At 38.7% G+C, this 17,098-nt stretch overlaps 1 protein-coding gene across 6 annotated transcripts in view; it reads left to right on the plus strand.

Annotated features, from left to right (window-relative positions):
• Positions 1-17,098, plus strand: part of LOC123310567 (AT-rich interactive domain-containing protein 2) — a 41,023-nt gene that overhangs the window by 5,766 nt on the left and 18,159 nt on the right. For all 6 annotated transcript variants that reach the window (XM_044894082.1, XM_044894083.1, XM_044894086.1 and 3 more), the window contains exons 3-4: positions 5,499-5,596; positions 9,919-10,070. In XM_044894082.1, coding sequence (XP_044750017.1) covers positions 5,499-5,596; positions 9,919-10,070 — 250 coding nt within the window. The remainder of the gene's footprint in view (positions 1-5,498; positions 5,597-9,918; positions 10,071-17,098) is intronic.

Raw genomic sequence — 17,098 nt, forward strand, 5'->3', positions numbered from 1 at the left:
TTTTTGGCAAATACGTGAAGACAATTTTACATCCAGAATGATAATCTTATCAACAACCAAAAGATAATGTTTCAATGACAATATGTATTTTTCATTTCAATGAAAAATACTGAATAACCTTTAGATTCAATCAATCTCATTACACATTGTGTAGGTATTTTTTTATAAGTGTCCGCCAACGTGCATCTTATTTCGGACTGTTGGCATGTCACGATATCGTGCAAGATTCGAAAATAGCCTTTTACGGTTATCCTAGAAGGAAATTGACCTAATGTCGTGACTAGCATACTTTTGCCGATCAGTTTGATGTCAATTTTCTGTATCCTGAATATATGCTGTTTCCTGGATATATTGAATTATGGCCAAGTTTCTATTGGGGTGTCTAAAAAATACTCGAGATTAATGAAAAATAAAATATCATGATTTCTCAAAATAATGCCATTTAATGGGGTTTCCCATGATTTGAAATGTCTTCCTCGGGACTCGGGAATAATCTTACTGTAATCATATTAATTTTTTTTATTTAAAATTCATATATACCAAGTGATTCATAAGTCTTGTTTTGAAAAAAATTATAGTCAAAGCAACAAATTTTAAATGAAGAGTGGAAGTTATCTAATATAATTTCTAGTTTCATCGACCATTCATTTCCAATCCTGATGTGACATTCTTTAATGAATTTCTAGAAGCTTTGTCTTAACGTTGATGACTGGTCAGTGGTCAAAGCTATTATTGAAGTAAATACATAGTTTGTTAGTCATCATCGTCCATAATGAAAAAAAAACTAATTTTCATAGAAATATATCGATTGTTCAAAATCATTTCGACAATAAGCTAAATGTAGACGCTTGGTTCGATAATATTTTTATCTTGGTAATGATGCGTGTTTTGATGGCTGTTTCATATTTCACGATGCATATGCCTGTATTTAATTACCACATAAAAGAACTCCGATCGATAATATTCCCAACTTCGTAAAGGTGTATACGTCGCTTGGCCATTGAACGCAGAACAATGAACAATGCGTTTATAATTTCATTCTCAGAGGAGAAAAAGCAGTTCTAATGCGTGTGACGACACTGAGAACCGTTCACAAAATCGGCATGAATATATCGATTTTCTAGGAAAGGAACTGTCTGAATTCCTAACGAAACCGATTTTTTCGAAATAATTCAATCTTATGAAACCTTAATGAATTGGAGGAATTCCAAGGGAGTATTCACCATGTAGAATTTTTTGCCCGATATATTTTTCCCCTCATTACTTGAACATAGATTTCTGGCTCATGTCTTATTTTTGTGGAAGTTCATGTTGAATTTTGTACGTACAATACTTTAGTATTGTCACTTCCTTGATCCAGTATACTGCCTGTATTCAGCTGCAACCTTCGTATGTCATTTTCGAAAAAAAAGACCATCTGCACATCGGTAAAAGGACAAAAATAAAATATGGCTGGCCTTCTTTTGGAAAGACTCATGTCAAACATTGTTGCACTTTTGTTAAGAATTTCATCCATAGCAAAGAATTTGTTTGCTTTTCACGGCAATTCTAATTACACACGTAATTTCCTAGCAGAATTTTAAGCCTGGGTCGCCTTAGTTTTCACATGGTTAGACAGATTGGGTACCTTTCGGTATGAAGGGTTAGTTGCTATGTGCTCGGGGTCGAGGGAAGGGTAAGAACAAAGGAAAAAGGATCAATGGGGTTGAGTCCAGGAGGACCTTCAAAACAGAGCTACCCCAGTTGTTACTTCATCAGTGACCGTAACATCGATGTCCCGTGTCTGTAATATTGATGATACATACTGGATTCAAAATTACATCGTTATTTCGTAATTTCGCCGAAAAAAAATATTTCGGCGGATATTCTCCTTTTTAGTTTTGGGTGCAGTACATTCAAGTACCTAATGAAGGTAGATTAAATACACTTATTTCGTGAAACACTTCGGGAAGAATATTTTCCATTGTCGAAAATGATTAATGCATTCGTTAATGATAATTTGCTGCTACCCAGGAAGTAATTCTTGTGGCGTATTTTATTGTTCATTGTTCATCAGAGCTTTCACATTATCGATGTATAAACACTCCAATCCGTTTGCCATCGACATCGACTAACAATAACCTCAAAGATGACAGAACAATTCAAAAACACTATACGCCTTTTCTAAGGGGCTCCTGCTAGAATACCTAACTTAAACGTTTACTCAAAACAATCGGACTGGCAGAAATCAACATTTCAGTATACCATGGAGAGTATACATCGAAAGAAGGTAGCGACAAACCGGTTTCGCTATTATTTGACCTCGTCAGTACCGCATAACTCAACCAACGATGGTCAGCAGAGGCCCTTTTGTTGAAATCCAATGTCCGCATAGAAGTACTGAATAGATCGATGCGACATCTGGCTTTCAACGACCTGAGCTTTCTCATACATGGCTACTCAAAAGCAGAGATCTGCGGAAACTTCCTCTCTTCCATCACACTGTTTTGTTGAACATCTTTCATAGCCTCTCATTTCATTGTAAACGTATACACTACGTTGAGGAGAGTCACAAAGTATGCGAGCAATATTCTGTTACTTAGAAAGTTGTCAAATCATCGGATCGAAGAAAACATAAGGTAACTTGAAGATTGCAAAACTAAGTGCTGCACTTCCTTCCTCTTGAACGATCTATATTATTTGAGGTCACATATCCTGTTCAATTTCGTTCAATAACGCAAGTATATATGAGCAGATTACTGTAGCGTTTAAAAACTTTTTCATTTTTCCTCTCAGTACGCCATGCCGAGTAGTTCGGCCCAGGTAGGTGTAGGTTGTATTAGGTCATCTTGAGCCTGAACCAGTTGAGACTTTAACACAGAAATACTCCGGTGTCCTGATTTTGAAACCAATATTTGGTCCCATATGCCGAAGTAAGTCGAAGCGACACAAGTAAAACCCCTGACAAAGTATAAAGACTTGCTAACCTGAGAGCTACCTAGAGAGAAGACTAGCGGAATCTTCCGGTGCTGGAGCATATGACATATATTAAAAATATGTTACAGCTCCTCTCTGGTTTTCCTACTGGGCACTGTCGCCTCAGACAACACCTGGAGTCCGATTCTCGAGGAAATTGGGTAGTGCAGGTTTTGTGAGGAGAAAAAACTCCTGTTCACCTTGCTACGACAATGCTACCAAACGCAAAAGATGCCTAGGATGAGAAACTCGAAGGTCCGAGAATTTGACCTCCTTCAAGCCATCCCAGATACTGGTGTTCATTAGATATTTGGATCTGGAGGGCCAGCAGATCAATTCCTTCCGAGGACATCACCTTCTGGTGATGTTTACGTCTGCAGACTACACAGCCTATATTGAACTGGCACTGGCAAGATGCCTATAGGTAGAGATCCTGGTTTTTTAGTCGATCATCTCTGCTTGGCAGCAGGATTCTGAAGCTTCTATCTGTTCTGGTCTCTGGCGAGATGTTTTCGGCCTTCATGCTCATTTCCTCGTTGGTCTATGCTTCACCCTTTAATGTGTTTGGCGTATGCAGACTATACAGCCTATGGTGAACTGGCATTGGCAAGATGCCTATCGGTAGAGATCCTGGTTTTTTAGTCGATCATCTCTGCTTGGCAGCAGGATTCTGAAGCTTCTATCTGTTCTGGTCTCTGGCGAGATGTTTTCGGCCTTCATGCTCATTTCCTCGTTGGTCTATGCTTCACCCTTTAATGTGTTTGGCGTATGCAGACTATACAGCCTATGGTGAACTGGCACTGGCAAGATGCCTATAGGTAGAGATCCTGGTTTTTAGTCGATCATCTCTGCTTGGCAGCAGGATTCTGAAGCTTCTATCTGTTCTGGTCTCTGTCGAGATGTTTTCGGCCTTCGTGCTCATTACCTCGTTGGTCCACGCTTCAGCCTTTAATGTGTTTGGCGTCAACGTTAGCTCGTCGAAAATTGACGTTGAGATTGTCGAGAACGGATACCGCGTGAAAAGTCTGTCCCCCAAACGCAATCGCCTACTTGTAACCTTGGTCGGAATTGGGTGAGCCGTTGCGCGCGCTTTTCAGACCGGTAGCTCTAAAATTAATTAGTCAACGTTGTGCGCTCAGCGACCGCACCAAGTGGCAACGTTGCGGCGACCCTGGAATGATTGGAGTTCGAGGGATACGAGAGTAAAATGCATTTTCGAGCTTGCTCTTGCGTGTTACATCTAGTGTACAATTTGTGCAATAACGCATCCGTGTCTCTCTGTTGTTTTCTATTTCTGACCTCCGGTGATTGTGGTGGGGGGGATGGGAGTGATCGGTCAGGAAATCTCCGGTAGCACCTTTGCTTTGACGAATTATCGTCCGTTAGGTTAGGATGATCTGATTGCGGTGCATTGCACATATTTATGGCAATGTGCTGATTTCAAGGGTTGGAATTTGAGAGATGGGTTGCTGAATTTCGAACTTAGAATTTCTGTTTTATTGTATCGAGTCTTTGTGTGTTTACAATTTTTTTTATAATGACTTGCTCAGCCCTAAAGAGTACCTAGAAAAGCTATTTCACAGGACCACAAAAAAACTTGCGTGATGATTTTGAAAATTGTATCAGCTCTACGACAAGTTTGCAAAATCTTCTGCTTCTTGTTTTCCACTCCATTTATAATTTTTCAAAGATTTTTGTTACTCAAAAGCCATTCTTGAGTTTTTTATTCTTGAAGGCTTCTTTAATGTAATTTTTGGCTGTTTATACAGTGGGGAAGAAGAGTTTTTCATCACTATACTTGTTTGTCAATCACAATAGTTTCTTCAGGTGGGTGATGGTCTCAGTGAAGGTAATACAGTATTATCCTTTCCTGGTGTATATTTGTGATGCAATTCCTTCAGCTCAATTATGCATTTTCATCAAGTATTGGTCACATTCATTGAATAAAATAAATTCGCTTTTTCTCGTAGTGGTATATTCATTTCTCGTCGAAGGAATTTTTGTTTCCTCTGGAGATTCAGCTGTTTATCTAATCGACGGAATTCGAAGGTCAGTGACGTCGAGTTTTATGAATATAATCAATAGTCGAATCTCAAATATCGCCACTTATTTTTTTCCTGGAAACTAATAGCTCATAACTGGATGCGCCTGGTTCATTATTTCCAGTAATGAGAACCTCATTATTTCCGATAATGAAACGCGAAATTTCAAGGAGGGAGGAAATTCTGTGTAACCTTCGAATTTTCAGTTCGCAGCACCTAAATTAATTGGAAAACGAATTGGAGGAAGATGATTCGTTTACTGCTCGTCATAATTGAATTGAAAATAACAACGCGTTTGTTTATCAGATTATACTAAACATGTTCAGTACTTTTATTCATTAATACATGAGTAGGATCACCATAAGTGGTTATTTAATTACAGATTAGTTGTACCTTGAAGAAAAATCAACTGAAATAAATTTCCCATCTCATTATACTAAAGTTGTTACGTTCTATCGCTCTCGATAAACTAGTAAAACCGTTCCTTTGTTTCTTTTTCAGGTCAATTCGAAGAATGCGTGGCCAGATCTACTTCAGCACTTCAACCTACCGTCGAAGTGTGTCAATGGAAGCATCGCCCTGAAACAAATTTATTTGAGGTGAATTTCTCTTAAAACAAACATTCTGCATGTGCAACACTTTGAGGAATATTTTCGAGTCCAGCGTCACGATTTGAATCGATATTTCAATGTCTGGTAATTTTTGGACAAGAAGATCCTATATTGAATTCTTTGAAACAGATTTTCTGAATTCTGAAGCTTTTAGTTTTCACTATTTTTTTTAGATTTTTCTCTAGTTACTTATCTTGTAATTTGCTTCTTCAAATTCAGATCAGAACACTTTATCAGAATCCATAAAAAAATAACCCTGTCGACAACACATTTTTTATAATACAAATAAATAGACGAGATACATAATGTAACCAAAATTGCAGGTTGATGTTGATGTAAAAAAATTAAAAAAAAGCTTACTGTCGAGAGAAAGAATGAAGATGATTATCTTTAGTGGTAATATTTGTGATTAATTAAATTTATACGAAAGGAAGATTAAGCCTGTTAAATAAATAGATTCATATACTGGGTGAGTCTTCGACTCACCTCCGTACCAATATTTTAACAGTAGATTTTTGAGGTCAAAAGGAACACTTTTTTCACTTAACATTTTTTCCGATTCGGCCTAGATAAATAGCTATGCCACCCCTGGAAAAACAGAATTCCCTTTAGAATAACAAGCTAAATATATGACACTACACATCTGTCGATTTTTTGAACAGAGTTGCATACAGCGAAAGTCCCCAATTTTTCGAATTTCACAGATATTCTTTATTTTTGTATATCAAATTACACGAAAACTGAGAAAATTTAAGGAATATTTTTATTTTCCAAAATATGTAGTTGAATATTCAGTAGTGAGCGTTCAACCCAGTTTCAAGAGTGGGCTTCTTTGAATTTCTGGTATTTTTATGGTATGTAATGGTCGTAACGAAGAAACTGGAAGATGTGGATGGAATTTTGTGTTCGGATGATTTTCAGCCAAGTTGATTCGGAAAAAATGGGATAGAAAAAAGTAGACATATATAGAAAAAAGTGTTTCTTTGACCTTATTCATTCATTATTCCAATGAAATATCTCTTGCTCTTTCAATTTTATCAACGGAAACGTGAGAAACATTGCATTTCTGACACACCATTAGGTTAGTGGTGCATATTCATCTCATGCGTCTTCTTGAAATATTAATATTTGGGAACGAGGAATCACGCCCTATATTTTTGCCACATCTTTAGTAAACATCCTGTATATTGATTTATTTAGAAAATATGATTGTTATTGACCATCGTTTGGAGTGGTTTCGATGAAATGCTCATTGCATTCGTATTTGTCCAGTACAAGAGGAAATTTTCAAACATTTTATACATCATGGGTGATACGAGGCAGATTGATTGGCTTCGTAAAATTGTGCAATAATTCACCTTATTGGACATTTCAAAGGGTCAGTATGACGGGCAGCATCTGCAATGATTTGCTTTATGTAAATGTGGATTATTGCCGTATTAACTGAACTGTAATAAGCATTTGGGTACTCGACAAAAGGGCTATTTTAATCAAACAACCATTGGCCAACTCATCTATATTTCGAAGCTAGGATTTGCCCCTTCATCAGGATGATTTAACAACGTACCCAAATACTCAGTACCGATTGGCTTTATTTCACATTTGAAAGGGGCAAAAGATGAAAATTTCACCAATAGACATCATGTACAGTATTAGGCATTTAAATATTTGTCTTTAGTTAATGCCAAGGGGTTAGGCGTAGAGCGGGCTGATTTTTCTCTTATACGGACCAGGTATTGAGACCGCTGAAACGTTCAGATGCAGAATGAATCGCCGTCTAGTTCCCGACCTGTACATATCCCGAGTATCGCGCGTATCGCGGACGACGACGTCTCCGAACGGTCCTTTTCCGTCACGTGGGGGAACCCCCCCGGGGTCAGTCCGGTGATCTATAAACTTTCTCCGCACACGTACGTACGCGCGTCGTCCGTTGACCGTCGAAGGAGCCACGCAGTCTGGGACCGTCGTCCCGCGAAGGTCGGCCGCGTATTTTTCCGCTCGGAGCCCGGGAGATCGAGGAAGCGGCCCCATATCATCGCCGTCGACGTCGCCGCCGCCGCCGAAGTACTCGAGGAAGTCGACACCCCAAGAATCAGCTGATGAGGCGACAAGTATGAGCACGCACTCCCACGTTCGTTCTACACGTCTTTTGCCTTACGGATATTCGCGCGGGCGACAGTCATTGGGCGTCGCGGACGATGCCCGTCCACATGGTGCGCCAGCGCCCGGTCCAGCGTGGTGCAAAAGCGGCCGCTCAGTACCATAGGTTAGTGCCGCGTTAACCATGACCTGTCGCGAACCTCCGCTAGGCGCTGCATAACGGGCGTAGCTTTCTGAGCGCGATTTTTGACATTGCAGGGATATGCAGTTTGGAATCTTATATAAACTGCTCGTCAAAAGATTTGCGTTTTCTCTTAAGAAAGATCCAATTTCCTTTTAAAATATATTTTTCAGGTTAGATTTCGAAGAATTTATGTATCTATTCACAGTAACAAGAATCTAATATTTGAATAATCGCTTCACAAGCGTCTCGATGTTAGATTGACTTCAGGAACACGTCGCCTGACTGGAAATTAGAGACGTTGACTAGCCTTTCTATCCATGTACTGAGTGGCTGTTTCTCAACGAAAAAGTTAAGAAACTGCCTTCTACTGGCGCTGTGGCCAGTTCCAGTAGCAAAATACCATAACAGCTCTGTTGGCATCTTGATCGGATGAAACTTCTCTTGTCCTTATGAAATTTCTAATGATTTTAGCCAGAGCAAAGTAGAGTACAACAACTCAAGTAATAAATTCTGTAACTTCAATCTATACAAATAAAAATGGAACCCTGTTTTGCATTGTCATCTCGCCATCTAAAAAGGGATGAACCAATTTTATTCATTCCTTTGCAAATCCTTCCTCATACTTCATAGAAGGTTCGCACGGATGAAAAATTCGGTATAGTTGCCTGGGAAACTGGGAAAATCAGGATAACAGAACGCGGAGGGAAGCCTACCCTCCAAGTATAAGTGATTGACAGTGACAACACGTCAATGTGTCTTAATATTGTTTCAACAGCGAATTCCATTGGCAGAACTGGTGTGCAATGTGTGTATATTACAATAATCCCAGGAGATCAAAGCTAGTATTGAATATAAATAAAGAACTAGAACGAACAAATTTCATTTGAGGGGTTCAGAGCTGAAGTGAACCAAGTCCATTCAGCCTAGTTTCGAGATGAATGGCTTAGAAGTTGTTTATCACCCATTAATTCAAAAGTGACTGCTTTAGATTTTAAAAGGTTAGAATGTAAGCATATGCTTACATGAGAATAGTAATAAATAAAGAAGTCACTTTTGAATTAATTGGTGATAAACAACTTCTAAACCATTCATCTCAAAATTAGGCTGAATGGACTTGGTTCACTTCAGCTCTGAACCCCTCATTTGCAGACAGAAGAATGATTTATTTGGGCTACAGGCTTTACAATGTTTAAAATTTATTTATGTCTCTTTTCTAATTGGACTGTTCCCGGAAATTTTTGGATTTACTTCTATACTCTGATACCAGAAAATTTTGCTGCTCAAAGTCAGGAAGAAAATAAATTGAAAAAAAAAACCCAACCTCAACAGTTAGATGAGTACCTAACTGTTTGGACTTGCACAAAGTTGTTCAAAGGTTACTTGAACCTCACCATTGGCGAATCTTGCTTATTTGACATGAGAAGGTTTAATTTGAAATTAAAAGTCCACTTATTTAAGTGGAATTTGGGCGTCCCGAGTTTCATTTATTCACTAGAAAAAGGGAAAAAAATAAAATGCCTAGATCTCAACGGAGGCCAATGCCAATGAAAGTAGCCATACGCTAAATTCCCACCCCATTTCATTCGCGCTGAATCCTCGCTTATTCACAACAACAAGCAAACTCCCAAGGTTTCCCTAATTGCATGTTCTAGTCCTAGTGGTATGATAGGATGGAAATAAAACGCGGGATCAATAAATGGCGAAGAATGGAAAATAAATCGTGCTACTTGAAGAATTTCTAGACAGTAATATGTCACCTAATGATATTGACATTGAACTTGTAAACTAATAGATCTAGCTATCTACAAAAGCTACTTAACAACACAAGAGCGTTTCCAATCATTGAACATTGTAATGAGGTGCACTAGGTATACCTCACCATCATAATATTTGGTCCTATTTCGAGCCAAATTTTTACCCACACCTGTTTCGGTATCAAAAAGCATCTTCAGGTTGAAATTTTTTTCCGTCCCGAGTTATCAGTTTAGTCGAGTATAGTGGAGCTAATAAATCCGAAATGTTTCAGGTATTTGGATCGATGGGAAAAGGTACACTTTTTAGGAGAAGAGGGCGACCGAGGGAGCGACGACGACGAGGAGGGCCGCCACAAGAGATGCTCCGCCCGAGCTTTGCACATGGTGCCGCTGACCTACAATTACAATCAACACGTAGTAAACGGTGAGTGTTACCATCGATAGCTGATCGCGCAGATGAGGATGGTGCGAGAGCTGCGATTTCGGTCCATTGACTAGAACTGATATACCGAAAATTTAACGCAGATCGTTTACAGAATCTTCTACTGAATCTGGGATGAAATTTTTTTCGCACAAAAGATCCTCTAAACCTGCATCCTTGGAGCCATAAGCGCAATGCCAAGAAAACAGTTCTACGATTTTATTCCTTGTGTTTCAGATATTTCAAGAACCAAACACCTGTGGTGCAAAATGTTACATACAGGGTGACAATTTCAAAATTTTGCCAGGCCAATTATGTCTCGACAAGGATCTTTGCAGAGAGAATTTTTATTCGGAGGGGGACATGCTTCTAGCAGAATTGTATGCCAAAATCTCCTCAATCTTAGGTGTAGGGGTTATCACCCCTAAATTCTTAATAGGGAATAGAGGGTGAGCTATACCTCAATTGGAAGGCAACAGTATTATGTAGAGGGACGTATTGTCTTTCAATTGAGGTTTAGCTCACCCTCTATTCCCTATGAAGGATTTAGGAGATTTCGGCTTACAGTTTTGTTCAAAATATGTCCTCCCTTTGAAAATTGACCTGTTCCCGCTTTTTCTTTGAAAACATCCTTGTCGAGACATGATTATCCTAGAAAGTTTTCAAATTTTCACCTTCTGTAACTACTTCAAGAAATCAATAAAAATTTCATTACACAATTCATGTAGAGGGACAAGTGATCTTTCAATTGAGGTTAATCTTACCCCCTATTCCCTATTAAAAATTTAGGGGTGCTAGCCCTTACTCCTAGGGTTGAGGAGATTTCGGCTTACAATTCTGCTCAAAATATGTCCCCCTCCGAATAAAAATTGACCTGCTCCAGCATTTTCTCTGAAAACATCCTTGTCTCGACATAATTGGCCTGGCAAGTTTTTAAATTTTCACCCTGTATATAATATCATTATAGCAGCTTACTTCAAATTTTGCCAATCGATGCTTGCAGAAATTTACATATATTTTTTACGTTTTTACTCTCAAAATGAATTGGATAGGGGGGAATACTTGGGAGGGCATAGAACTTCACTGAATTCGTCAATAGAATGCTGAATTTATTTTTGTATATGTCAAACACTAGTAGGAATAATAAACCTGAAGATCAGTCTTTCCAAACTATAAACTTTGCCGAAAAACAAATTAACCCTTTTTGTATGTATTTCAACACTTTGACTGGATTCAACTAGACCATGTCTTGTCCAACAGTACAAGAATGGAGATTGAATCGGATCTCGTTACATATGGGTGGCGCTCAAGTGCTATTCGATAATACTCAGAAGAGTCTGCCAGTAATTAATAAGAGTACATCAATTCCAAAGGTTTTTCCAGCGGAGAAGGAGCTGTATTGCTCTGACGAGGTCAAATGAGGTCGAAACCATGGTCAGCATCTGCTCTTTTTCGGTGGAACGAATTTAATTCTTATTATTCCATTCCAACAAATATCTACTACAAGATCCATAGTCAGACTAGTAGAAATGAGATACATGAAGTGAAATCTGTTGGACATTATTAAGCCAAGTCCTCCTACCATTATCAGAGGGTATAAGTTCAACAACTGCTTGATTATTCTCCCACATACAAGAAACTTTCGTCTGAATAATTTGACAAAATCTGTTTTTCTCACCCACGTCGACCATTCATGGAGTAAATAATTTTCGCCACAACCTCCTCATCATGAAGGGAACGTTGGAGATTATTTGTTTTCAGATTGATTGGCGTCTTCTGTTGATCGTGACCGTCCGCGAGAAATTCTTTCAAGCTTGATGGATTAGCGTAAGGTTATCTCCTCGTTTCCTCCCCCTCCACGTCTTCTGTCGGCAATAGAGAACGACGCTGATTCATTCGGCGTTACGCCTAGCGTCGTCGTCAATCGATAGATGCGATATAGCGCGCAACCCAGCCCCTATTCTTCTACAACGTTGACATTTTGTTTAGACTCTCTCGATTTGATCTGTTTAGGGGGTCCTGAACATCGATTATGCGATAACGGGGCTCTGTTGGAGAAAGTGCAGATGATGGAGCCGTTGACGTTTGAGTAATGTGTTTTTACGTGACGAAAACGCAGCAATATTTGCACCTATTTTCAGAGGAAACCATCAACGCATTAAATTAAATTAAGCAATCGTAAGAGTTACGGTCGGTTTCATAATCAAACCTAAAGTCCCTTTAACTTTAAAGCCTCCTTTAACCCTACTAAAAATGACAGTAAAGGAAGCTTTAAGCTTAAAGTGACTTTTGATTCGATTATGAAACTGGACGTTAGATCAATCTACTGAAAAAACATCTGATGCTAATCAAGTCAACATACTAGCAGTTTTATGCTCATTCAACGTGTACCAAAATAGATTTATTAGTTTCTTAGAATTCCTACTGTACTCAATACATCAAATTCACTACACATCCAAACTTCTTGTTTTTATCTTTCAGGATTTCAAGTTTCAGTCATTCACCATCTTGTTTATTCCTCATATCTACAGGAACTCCTGCGCTTTGAGGATGACAGTTTGTCTTAAAGCAGAAAAGGAACCTGTCTCTCTGTTACAAAATACATATATCATAAAACAGTGTTCTAATAGATGACCAAGCTGTTGCAAGTAAAACACCCTGTACATTTTGTTCCATGTTGTAAATGGAAACTGTTATGTTCCATGTTGTAACGAATCAAATGAATATAAATTTGATATATTGATGAAATTAATCTTTGGTGAGATCATTTTGGGTTAATTGAAAGAGATTATGCAATTAATTCAATGAGATCACTTAATTATCTAATTCTTGGAAATTTTTAATTTTGATGGAGCTAAAATTATCGGCATTATCATCTCTGGTCTTCACGTCATTCGTTATTATTGTTATTCACTTGTTTTTGTACTTGGATACAAACCCAACATATGTAAATAAAACTTATAATCGTTTCCTTTATTTTAATTTTTATTCTTCTGAAGATACGCGTAGAGGTTTAAGACGTCAATAATGGTCAAAAAATTCATATGTCATCGAATATCGAAAATTCCCTTCATCCAGTTGAAAGGAATATTTCGGGAGCCAATATAGATTGTTTATGTCGGTGAAAGCATTCGCACATTCCGCTCGTTTGGATCGAAATTTGTCTGGAGCTATTTTCAACTCGACTATTATGACATATTGCAAACGAGTTTAGGTTTAGACATCTAACGTTTCGAGTTATTTTCGGATGAAATGTGGTCGAAGGAGATGCTGTTCAATTTCTGCGCGAGTATGATGCTGTGGGGAAATCCCCAGTTTGACTTATCATCAATATCGATCCTCAAGATATGGAGAATTCGGAATAACTATTTCTGATAGACGGACACGAGCTTATAAAGGTCGTTCCGAACAAAATATCATTGCAGTTCGCTAGAACAAACTGTCAGGAATGGATTAGTTTCTCTTCAGCCTTTTCTAAGTAAAGATTTGCATCTCCATGCTCATGGAGTACAATTGACTCGAGAATTTCTGCCAATAAACCATCAACAGCGAAGAAATTGGATCCTTGAATAATAAGAAGTGCGAACCTGATTGTTCGACCAAAAACTACCCTACCAGTAGCTTGCCGGAATGAACTTTTAATTGGGAACGCTGTGACGAAGGTATTTCGTCGTGCAGTCAACCGTATTAGCCGATCTTGCGCGACGGTTGTAGCTCTTGCTCCTCCACCCCCATGAGTATATGCAGCACTGCCACTAGAATGATAGCGATTCCACGCCATACTAACTACACTTTGCGAAACCTGGAGACCCTTAGCAAGTTAAACCTTCAATTGTTCAAGTCGAACGACTTCTGAAAGCACGTTAAACACGTGACAATCCAACCACAATTGATACTTCATTACACCAGATGAATTGCAAGAGCCCATTATCGCACATACGAAACACACAAAGACCCATACACCTACAAGAGGAGAGTTTCTTGTAATTTCTTTCAATTGGGCCATTGAATGTCATGAGGACCATATATTGTGTGTTTGTGGAATACGCAAACATACTACTCTCCACATGGCCTCCACAGCAATACCGAGAATTTGATTCAAGTGCAAAAAGTAATTTTTTCTCGAATATCCACTTAAAGTTTTAAGCTGAGTATATTCCGCTGCCAATACCGAACGCTTTGTTCGGTAGCTTTAGTTTGAAAGTGAGATAAAGGACTGGCATCATGAGTATGAGATATTGCTGGAGAATTGAAAGAGGTGTATTCAAACGGCTTACTTCAAAGACTGCTTGTGAAGTCTTTTGGGGCTTGACTGCATGTGAACCGGGTGTATCAAACAAAACATTGTAGTTCTTACATCAATAGAACGTGTAGTCGAATGAAGATGCAGTAATGCTAGGCTTGCTTCGGTTTGTAGTTAGATATTTCCAGTTTGATTCAAAACAGTATCACGCTCGCATATTCAAAGTGAGCTAGTGCATCCCATGTGACTATTGTTTTAATACATTTATTTCATTCCGAACTGTCCCTAATTGATAAATAAAACCCCCGATCATGTCGTATGTGACCGATATTTCGAAGCATTTCTTAAAAAAAAATATTGTCATATTATTTGAGCCAGAGCTGGCATTATACGATACGAGTGACGAAACCAGCCTATCTGATAGTGTCGGAACGATATCATCTTCCACGCCAGACCGGCCGAATAATCAATATGATAACGACTATTATTTTCGCGCCCGCCCGTTATTTATCCGACAAACACGTAAAGGGGTGGGGGAGGGTGATATGCAGCGCTACGTTAATACCAATCGAACGAATTGCGCGATGCAATTTGTTCGGAACTAATCTATCGATTTCCACGCCGAGTTGTCGACGGCGACCAGCCGAAGCCGATTCATCAGCGCCGAGCCGCGGTTCCGTCCGGCCGGCCGGTGCAGACGTTCTGCATCGAATGGGACGAAACGCTCGGAATTTGACGGAGTGAGTTATGGATCGGAAAAATGTGCAAAAAACGGCCCGCGCCACCGCAAACTGGAACTCGTTCTACCGGTTGCGTCTGTGCTTGCGGCCTATTGGAGGGCGCAGGACGAGTTGTCGGTGTGCTGGAAGCTAAAGATGATATTTTGCTCTTTATCGCCACGTGAGAGGTATCATTATGGGGGACTCAGGCTATCAAGAGTGCCAGGGAGATCTCTGACATGCGAAAGAGGCAGCGCACTGGCAACTTTGGCCGAGCACAAAAATAGAAAACGATATTTTCATCACACTCAGGCGATTAAAAAGTTGAATTTAATCATTTATCGAAGATATCAATACGGCCAGCATTGTATGAAAAAATTTAGAAGAATATGCTGCAACTGAACTTAAGTCACTGACTTCGGGTTTCATAGAGCTTGATGGCGGATTCAACGCTTGATTGACGAATAGACGTCAATTTGTTTCCAATCGTAATTCGGTCATGATCATTAAGAATATCATTCTCGCATCGAATTATGATGTTCCTACGTCCATTCAATTATTCCCAATTGCTTGTTTTTCAATATATTCAGAAATAAAAAGGTTTCAGTGATTTCGTTTTAGAAATCGAATGAGTGTCAAATCATTGATCGGACAATTAAAGTTTTATGAAACCCGCTGTAAGCCTTGAAATTCCAGACGCAGCTGAGCAGCTTATTAGCTGCTCACAAAAGATCTCCAATAATTTCTGTACTTTCAATCCGTATTTAAAGATGAGGCTTTTTTTCTCAGAAGGTAGAACTGGTCAGAATAAAGATTTTGAAAAGAAGAAATTGAAAAAACATTGAAAAATAAATACTGAAATAGATCCTTGATACGACCCTAGGTCTTTTATGAACTGAATTATCGCAAACCAACGGGAAACAACTTATCTCGTGCTAACTGACAGAAGTGTGACAAAATTGAATATGTATTAGTCCGGAAACTCGCCAATAAAATCCGTCTAAATTATTCACTATTGTCATCACAACCTTCTTCTTGTTCCAGCCCTCCAACAATCTAACCCGACGTAAAAATGGGGTGAAATAGGGTCATTTGGTCAACACAAGCCCTTTGAATAAAGTATCCCAATTTTCTACTCTCATTTCACCTCACGATAAAACAATAGTCAGATTGACTCTGATGTACTGAACCATTGTAAACGATGTCGGTCCAGCCATATGGTTATATTATTATGTTTCTTCTAACTTCTGTCAGTATAGCCTTACCTTTGAAAACACCCTGTATGTAAACATAACCTAAAAAAGTATTCAAACTGAAGAACATCCATAAGAGTACAAAATTAAAACTATTTTTGGTCCCTGCATAGACCTATATTATTGGCCCATGGTTCAGTGTTCATTCTCAATACCAACCTAAATTCCGCAACTAAAAATCTCTCCTTATGGCAATTACGAAATTAAATTCGATTTTCCAGTCACTCGATACTTTAGTCTATTCAAGAATGATCGACATCCCAGTGGACCTTGAAAGTCCAGACACAGCTTAATATCTGGCTACAAAGCATTCCCAATAATTTCTGTAGTTTTAGTCACAGAGCTGAAATATACAGGGTGAGTCGTGAGTCTTTGATTTTGACATTTTTTCCTTTTCCACCTGAATGAAAAGATTTTAAGTTTCCATAATGAGCTATGCACCTCTGAGGAAAGTTGGCACTACAAATCTGTGGATCTTTTAACCAGAGTTGCATTCAGCCAGAAAATATGAAGAATTATTTCATATTCCAAAATGGTCAAATATTCATTAGTGGGCGTTCTTAGGGAGTTGAATTTTTTGAATTTCTGGTATTTTTGTGGTACGTAATGGTCATTATGAAGAAACTGAAAGATGTGGGTAGAAATTTTTGTTCGGAGAAGATCAATAAAAAACTATGATCTAAAAATCATTTTATTCGATTGAATCGTTTATGAGATATAACTAAAAATTACATTTTTATATCTATCTGTATCTTTTCGACCGAGCCGAATTGAAGGGAATGGTAATGGTAAAGGGAAAAAAGTGTTTCTAATGAC

This window comes from Coccinella septempunctata, chromosome 3, assembly GCF_907165205.1.
Source record: "Coccinella septempunctata chromosome 3, icCocSept1.1, whole genome shotgun sequence".
Taxonomy (NCBI): domain Eukaryota; kingdom Metazoa; phylum Arthropoda; class Insecta; order Coleoptera; family Coccinellidae; genus Coccinella; species Coccinella septempunctata.